Source organism: Colobus angolensis, unplaced genomic scaffold, assembly GCF_000951035.1.
Source record: "Colobus angolensis palliatus isolate OR3802 unplaced genomic scaffold, Cang.pa_1.0 Scaffold169, whole genome shotgun sequence".
In the NCBI taxonomy this organism is placed as follows: Eukaryota; Metazoa; Chordata; class Mammalia; order Primates; family Cercopithecidae; genus Colobus; species Colobus angolensis.
The window spans coordinates 3,521,113-3,529,493 of NW_012114810.1; the positions used below are offsets into that span (position 1 = coordinate 3,521,113).

The 8,381-nt window shown below is 40.2% G+C and overlaps 1 protein-coding gene across 1 annotated transcript; it reads right to left on the minus strand.

Annotated features, from left to right (window-relative positions):
* Window positions 1-7,511: 7,511 nt before the first annotated feature.
* Window positions 7,512-8,155, minus strand: LOC105508923 (small proline-rich protein 2B-like). The gene has a single exon (XM_011937949.1). The coding sequence runs from the start codon at window positions 8,144-8,146 to the stop codon at window positions 7,928-7,930; it is 219 nt and encodes a 72-aa protein (XP_011793339.1). The 5' UTR covers window positions 8,147-8,155; the 3' UTR covers window positions 7,512-7,927.
* Between the last annotated feature and the right edge of the window lie 226 nt (window positions 8,156-8,381).

An 8,381-nucleotide genomic window follows, 5' to 3' on the forward strand; every position in this document is an offset into this window, starting at 1 on the left:
AATGAAAACTACAAAACAATATTCCTTAGGAATATTGATGTAAAAAAGACTCAAAAACATTTAGAATCCCAGATAATTCCTTTGGCTCTGGGCAAGATGACCAACTGGATGCAGCCAGGTGGAATAGCTGCCGCTAAAGGACCAAGATAACAGGTGCACTTCTAACAGATATTCAGAGGGAAGGCACTGAGAGTGAACCAAGGGAAGACCCAGAAACGAGGCTGAAAAGAGAAAAAGTTAGGAGCCCTGCCCAGAGACACTACACACCAGGACTTGTTCCTGGCCTCCAGTGAATCCAGGGGAACAGCTGAGATGAACTGGCAAGGAGCAACCCACTCTCCCCATGGGCCTCTGGAATTCCAGCAAGAGGAGACTCCCTCAACCACCAGGGACACTCCAGTTGACAGGGAGAGCTGCTTAGAGAAGTGACGGGGCAGCATGCCAGTTGATATGGAGCTCAACAGGTTTGGTGGGGGCTTGTCTATAGTGGAACAGGGCCAGGGATGGCCATCTCCCTAGGCTCAACTTACTTACCTAGCAGACTTTAGCCCTTGGGGGACTGTTGGACCTGAACTCTGCAGGGCAATCTTGCCCTTCAGATGGCACCAGTCTGACCTAAGCACTTCCTAGTCAGCTGGTCTCTCCTGAGGTGCCAGCCTGGATGCACCCGTTTCTAGGGCAAACTTGGGCGACCTTGGGACCCATATTTTAGCCTCTGTGCTGGGAGATCACAGCTAACAAATGGAGAACTCCAGTAGAGCAGCCACCCAGGGTCACCCACCGGCCCACCTGCTCACTCCTAACTCTGCAGCTTACCCTGGGCCCAGAATAACACTCCATATCACTTCACCAGCAGGTGAGTGCATGAGTGGGTTTTGCTTTCCTCTCCTCACCAGTATATGTGAGAGTGTGCATCCTGCCCTGTCACTGCTGCAGTGAGAGTACAGTCAGCCCATTCTCCCTGGTGATAGCCATTGCAATCACAGAGCCAGCCAATCCCAAACTTGCCTGTCCACTGCCCATGCCAGTGAATACCCTTGTGCCAACACTGCCATGGAAGTGAAACTAGGCACTGAAAACAATGGAAATTCTTGCACCCCAAACAACCACCCTAACTGCAGCACACAGACAAAGGGCACAGACCTGCACCCACCAGCACCCTACCATATACCAACAACACTACAAGTGTGACAACACACACAGTAACCAGTAGGGACCCCCTACACCCCCAAGCCACATTGCCCCCACCACTGTGGTGAACATTCCCACAGAGGCACGTACACTAGCACCTGAAAGAACACTGCCCCCAGCCCAATAGTATGCACCCTGCCATGCTGCCACTGCTCTTAGCACATACAAACAAGAATGGACCCCACTGTCACCGCACTGCAAAACACCTTGGCTGACACCACTCATCGGAGTGTAGTGAACAGGGTTCAAGGAGCACCTCAGCCTCCATAGCACAGTGAATTCCTAACCTGGGGGAGCCAAAGGACAAAGTCAAGCCTGACACAGTTCCCTCAGAGTTACGACATGCAGTCCAGGAGTTCGGAGCTGAGTGCTGGGACCCTAAAATATTTCAGAAATGAAGCCAGTCATCTGAATTGATGTTATACCACAATCACAACCTCAAGGTTATCAAATGAGATAAAAGGAATTAAAAGCCACCCAAATGTCAGCAACTTCAAAGATTGAAGGAATATAAGCACATGAAGATAAGAAAGAATCTGCACAAGAATTCTGACAACTCAAAAAGCCGGGGTGTCTTTGTTCCTCCAAACAATCACACAACCTCTCTAGCAAGGGTTCCAAACTGAGCTAGAACGGCTGAAGTGGCAGAAAGGGAATTTCGATATGGATAGGAAGGGAGATCATTGATATGTAAGACTATGATGAAACCCAAACCAAGGAAGCTAAGAATCACAATAAAACAACACAGGAGCTGACTGACAAAATAGCCAGTAAAGAAAAGAACATAACCTACCAGATAAAGCTGAAAAACACTACAAAATTTATTGTTTGTTATGTTCTAACACAATCACAAGCATTAATATCTGAATAGACCAAGCAGAAAAAAGAATCCCAGAGCTCGAACACTGACTTTCTGAAATAAGACAGTCAGACAAGAAAAGAGAGAAATGAATGAAAAGGAATGAATGAAGCCTCAGATAAACATGTTATTTTATAAAGAAATCAAATTAGTGATTCATTGGTGTTGCTGAAAGAGATGGGAAGAGTAACCAACTTGAAAATGTGTTTTGAGATACCATCCATGAGAACTTACCCAATCCAGCTAGAGAGGTAGACATTCAAATTCAGAAAATGCAGAGAACCCTAGCAAGATACTACAGAATAACATCATCTGCAAGGCACATAATCATCAGATTCTTCAAGGTCAAATGAAAGAAAAAATGCTACAGGCAGCTAGAGAGAAAGGTCATGTCACCTACATAGGGAAGCCCATCAGACTAACAGCAGACCTCTCAGCAGAAACCATATAGTCCAGAAGAGATTGGGAGCCAATATACAACATTCTTAGAGAAAAGAAATGTCCACCCAGAATTTCATAACTAATCAAACTCAGTTTCATAAGTTAAAGAGAAAAAAGATCATTTTCAGACAAGCAAAGGCTGAGGGAATTTGTTATCAGTAGAGCTACGTTACTAGAGGGAACAGTAAATACAGAAAGACAATTACCAGCAACTACAGAAACACACTTTAGTACACAACCAGTGACACTATAAAGCAACCACATAAACAAATTTTCAGAATAACCAGCTAACATCATGACACAATCAAATCCACATGTATCAATACTAACCTTGAATGTACATGGGATAAATGCCCCAGTTAAAACCCAGAGTGGCAAGCTAGAAAAAGAACCAAGATCCATTCGTATGCTGTCTTCAAGAGACCAAACTCACATACAATGACCCACATAGGCTCAAATTAAGGGGATGGAGAAAAATCTACCAAGCAAACAAACAAACAAACAAAAAGCAAACAAACAGAAAAAAGCAGGGGTTGTCATCTTAATTTCAGTCAAAAGAGACTTTAAACCAACAAATATCAAAAAAAGACTAAAAACAGCCTTACATAATGGTAAAGGGATCAAATCAACAAGAAGACCTATCTTAAATATATGTGCACCCAACACAGGAAAACTCAGATTTATAAATCAAGTTCTTAGAGACCTTCAAAAAGACTTAGACTCCCACATAATAATAGTGAGAGACTGAAACATCACATGGACAGTATTAGACACATCATAGAGACAGAAAATAAACAATGCTATTCATCACCAAAACTCAGCACTGGATCAAATTTACCTGCTAATAATCCATAACTGTCCACCTAAAATCAACAGAATATATATTCTTGTTATTGCCACATGGCACATGGTCTAAAATCCATCACATGATAGGATATAAAACTCTCCTCAGCAAATACAAAAGGACTGAAATCATAGCGACTAGTTCCTCAAACCAGAGTGCAATGAAATTAGAAATCAAGACTAAGAAATTCACTCAAAAACGTACAATTAATTAGAAATTCAGTAACATGTTGCTGAATGTCTTTTGGGTAAATAATCAAATTAAGGAAAAAATCAAGAAGTTATTAAGCTACAAAACACCAGAATCTGTGGGCCACAGCTAAAACAGTGGTAAGAGGGAAATTTATAGCACTATAACACAGTGAAACCCCATCTCTGCTAAAAATATTGCAAGCTACACATCTTATAAAGGTCTAAGATCCAACATCTATAAGGAATTTGAACAAATTTACAAGAAAAATAAACAGCCCCTTTGAAAAGTGGACAAAAGACAGGAACAGACACTTTCAAAAGGAGACATACATGTGGCCAAGAAGCATGTGAAAAAAAGTTCAATGTCACAGATCACTGGAGAAATGCAAATCAAAACCACAGTGAGATAGAGTCTCACACCAGTCAGATGGCTATTATTAAAAAGTCAAAAAAAAAAACAAAACAGTAAGAGGTACTAGAGAGATTGTAGAGAAAATAAATGCTTATACACTGTTGGTGGAAGTGTAAATTTATTCAAACATTGTGGAATACATGGTAGCAATTACTCAAAGAACTAAAATTGAAGAACTACCATTAAAACCAGCAATCCCATTACTTGGTATATACCCAAAGGAATATAAACCATTCTATCATAAAGATACACGAATGTGTTACATTCATTGCAGCACTATTCATAATAGCAAAGACATGGAATCAAACTAAGTGACCATCAATGATAGACTAGATAAAGAAAAAGTGGTACATATGCACCATGAAATACTACGCAGCCATAAGAAGATATGAGACTGTGTCCTTTACAGGTACATGGATGCAGCTGGAGGCCATTATCCTTAGCAAACTAAGCAGAAACAAAAAACCAAATATGACATGTTTTTACTTATAGCAGCAAGTTAAATGATGAGAACACATGGACACATAAAGGGGAACTGTAGACAATGGGGCTGGGGCCTACCACAGGGTGGTGGTTATGGGGAAGGAAAGGATCAGATAAAATAACTAATAGGTACTAGAATTAATACCGAGGTGATGAAATCGCTGTATGATAAACCCCTGTGACACAAGTTTAACTATATAACAAACCTGCACATGTACCCCTGAATGTAAAATAAAAGTTTAAAACAAAATAGCAGGTGCTGAAGAGGATGTAAAGAAAAAAGTCTTATATGCCTTTGGTGGGAATGTCAATTAGTACAGCCACCATGGAAAACAGTAAGAAGATTTCTCCAAAAAAACTAAAAATGTAACTATCATTCAATCCAGCAACCCAACTGCTGTGTATCTATCCAAAGGAAAAACAAATCAGATTATGAAAAGGATGCCTAAACTTCCATGGTTATTGAAGCACTATTCCCAATAGCAAAGATATGTAACCTAAGCATCTATTAACAAATAAATGGATAAAGAAAATATTGTATGTACACACAATGAAATACTATTCAACTGTAATAAAAAGAATGAAATCCTGTCATTGGAAGCAACATGGATTCAACTGGAGGTCATTATGATAAGTAAAATAGATCAAGCAGAGAAAGACAAATATTGCATGTTTTCTCTTATATGTGGGAGCTACAAAAGCTGACCGATAAAGGTAGAGAGTAGAATGATAGATACCAGAAGCAGCAAAGGGTGTTCAGGGGGTGGAGAATGAAAAAACACTGGTTAATGAGTACAAACATAGAGATACATAAAAGGAGTAAGTTTTCTTTGTCAAAGATCAGATGGTTACAGATGTGTTATTTCTGAGGCCTCTGTTCTGTTTCATTGGTCTATATATCTGCTTTGGTACAGTACCATGCTGTTTTGGTTACTGTAACCTTGTAGTATAGTTTGAAGTCAGGTAGTGTGATGCCCCTAGCTTTGTTCTTTTTGCTTAGGATTGTCTTGGCTATGCAGGCTCTTTTTTCGTTCCATATGAAATTTAAAATAGTTTTATCCAATTGATGAGGATAGCATTTAATCTCTAAATTACTTTGAGCAGTATGAGCATTTTCATGATATTGATTCTTCCTATCCATGAGCATAGAATGTTTTACCATTTGTTTGTGTCCTCTCTCATTTCCTTGAGCAGTGGTTTGTAGTTCTTGAAGAGGTCCTTCACATCCCTTGTAAGTTGTATTTCTAGGTATTTCGTTCTTTTTGTAGCAATTGTGAATGGGAGTTCACTCATGATTTGGCACTCTGTTTGTTATTGGTGTATAGGAATGCTTGTGATTTTTGCACATTGATTTTGTAGGCAATACCATTCAGGACATAGGCATGGGCAAAGACTTCATGACTAAAATATCAAAAGCAAATGCAACAAAAGTCAAAATTGACAAATGGGATCTAATGAAACTAAAGAGCTTCTGCACAACAAAAGAAACTGTCATCAGAGTGAACAGGCAACCTACAGAATGGGAGAAAATTTTTTCAATCTACCCATCTGACAAAGGGCTCATATCCAGAATCTACAAAGACCTTAAACAAATTTACAAGAAATAAACAACCCCATAAAAAAGTGGGCAAAGTATATGAACAGACACTTTTCAAAAGAAGACATTTATGCAGCCAACAAACATACGAAAAAAAGCTCATCATCACTGGTCATTAGAGAAATGCAAATCAAAACCACAGTGAGATACCATCTCAGGCCAGTTAGAATGGCGATCATTAAAAAGTCAGGAAAACAACAGATGCTGGAGAGGATGTGGGGAAATAGGAATGCTTTTACACTGTTGGTGGGAGGGAGTGTAAATTAGTTCAACCATTGTGGAAGACAGTGTGGTGATTCCTCAAGGATCTAGAAATAGAAATACCATTTGATCCAGCAATACCATTACTGAGTATATACCCAAAGAATTATAAATCACTTTACTATAAAGACACATGCACACATATGTTTATTGTGGCACTATTCACAATAGCAAAGACTTGGAACCAATCCAAATGCCCATCAATGATAGACTGGATAAAGAAAACATGGCACATATACACCGTGGAATACTATGCAGCCATAAAAAAGATGAGTTCATGCCTTTTGCAGGGAGATGGATAAAGGTGGAAACCATCATTCTCAGCAAACTAATGCAAGAACAGAAAACCAAACACCACATGTTCTCACTCATAAGTGGGAGCTGAACAATGAGAACCCGTGGACACAGGGAGGGGAACATCACACACCGGGGCCTGTCGGGGAGTGAGGGGCTATGGGAGGCATAGCATTAAGAGAAATACGTAATGTAGATAATGGGTTGACAGGTTCAGCAAATGACCATGGCACATGTATACCTATGTAACAAACCTACACATTCTGCACATGTACCCCAGAACTTAAAGTGTAATAAAACACTTTTTACAAGGAGTTTTAAATGTTTCCAACAAAGAGAGAAATGATAAATGCTCAAGGTGATGAATGCTCTAAATTTCCTAATATCCTGACTTTATCACTACACATTTGATCCGTGTAACAAAATATCACATGTACCCCAAAATGTGTATAGGTATTAAGAATCAATAAAAAATAGCAGAGAGTCTTCTTATTTTCCATATTAGCTACAACCAAGCCACTCTATTGCTGGAACAAATATGGTAGTGGTTGTCATGGGGAGTGATCACGATGATGATCGTGATGATGATGATCATGATGGTGGAAAAAATGATGATACGTTGCTGCAAATAACCCTCTACAAATGGCAGCCAATTATGTATTAGGCATTGTGCCAATAAAATTTCAGATAGTAATTCAATTTTATGCCTTAAACAAGTTCGTTAAGTAAATGTTATTTTGCTCACTTTGCAGTAAAGAGATTGACATTCAGAGAAGTTGAATAATATGTTCCTCAAATCAATCAAACACTAATTAAGGAAAATAAAACAGGTTTAAAATCATACAGAAATAATCTTTGATATGTCCCAAATTGTGAGATCCTGCCTGTGGATGAAAGAAAGGTGGAAATATACCCAAATGATTATAAAATATTGCTAATAAAGCAGATTTGAAAAGAAACAAAAGATCCATTCACAAATATTATGCATAGATACTTTATTCAGAGAGTGAAAGGAAAGTGACAACTGCACAGGTGGTTGAAGCTCATGCCCAGGGGACTGACAGGCACAGAAAACAACAGAATTCTCTGGTGGTTCCCAGGGATAGAGCTGCTCTTTCTTCTGAAGCTCTGGGAGCTGGCACAGCCCAGGACTTCCTTTGCTCAGTCTCCACCTGGACAGTGGCAGTATGGCAGCCTCAAAAAGGAAACCCTTTGCTATCAGGGATCATCACAGGCAGATAAAAGCTCCCTGTGTGTCCCTGGATGGCTTTGATGAGAAGATGCAGGTGAAGCTGTGGAACAAGGTGAGCCAATTATCCTTATCCTTTCATGGTCCTGATGAATCCTGAAGCTGTTACTTGCTCTTGGGTGGATACTTTGGCTGGCAGGGTGGGGAAGGTGGCACAGGAGGACATTTCTGCTGGCACTGCTGAGGTGGGCAGGGCTGTGGACACTTTGGTGGTGGACAGGGCTCAGGGCACTTCGGGGGTGGACATGGCTCTGGACACTTCGGTGTGGGGCACACAGGAGGTGGCTGGCAGGGCTGCTTGCACTGCTGCTGTTGGTAAGACATCCTGCTGGAGTCTCAGAATCTGAAAGAAATTATATGACAGTGTTCATGGGAATGGACTCCTCCAGAGAGAGAAGCCAAAGCTTGTGTAATACCATGGCATATTATTTCTCCTATCTCCAAGAAATTATTTAAACTCTTAATTCCCTTTTCAAAACTCCCTGGTTTCTCACTTCCACTTCAGTGAATTACTTCATTGTCCCTGGGAATTCCTGTGTTTTCTCATATAAGTTTTCCA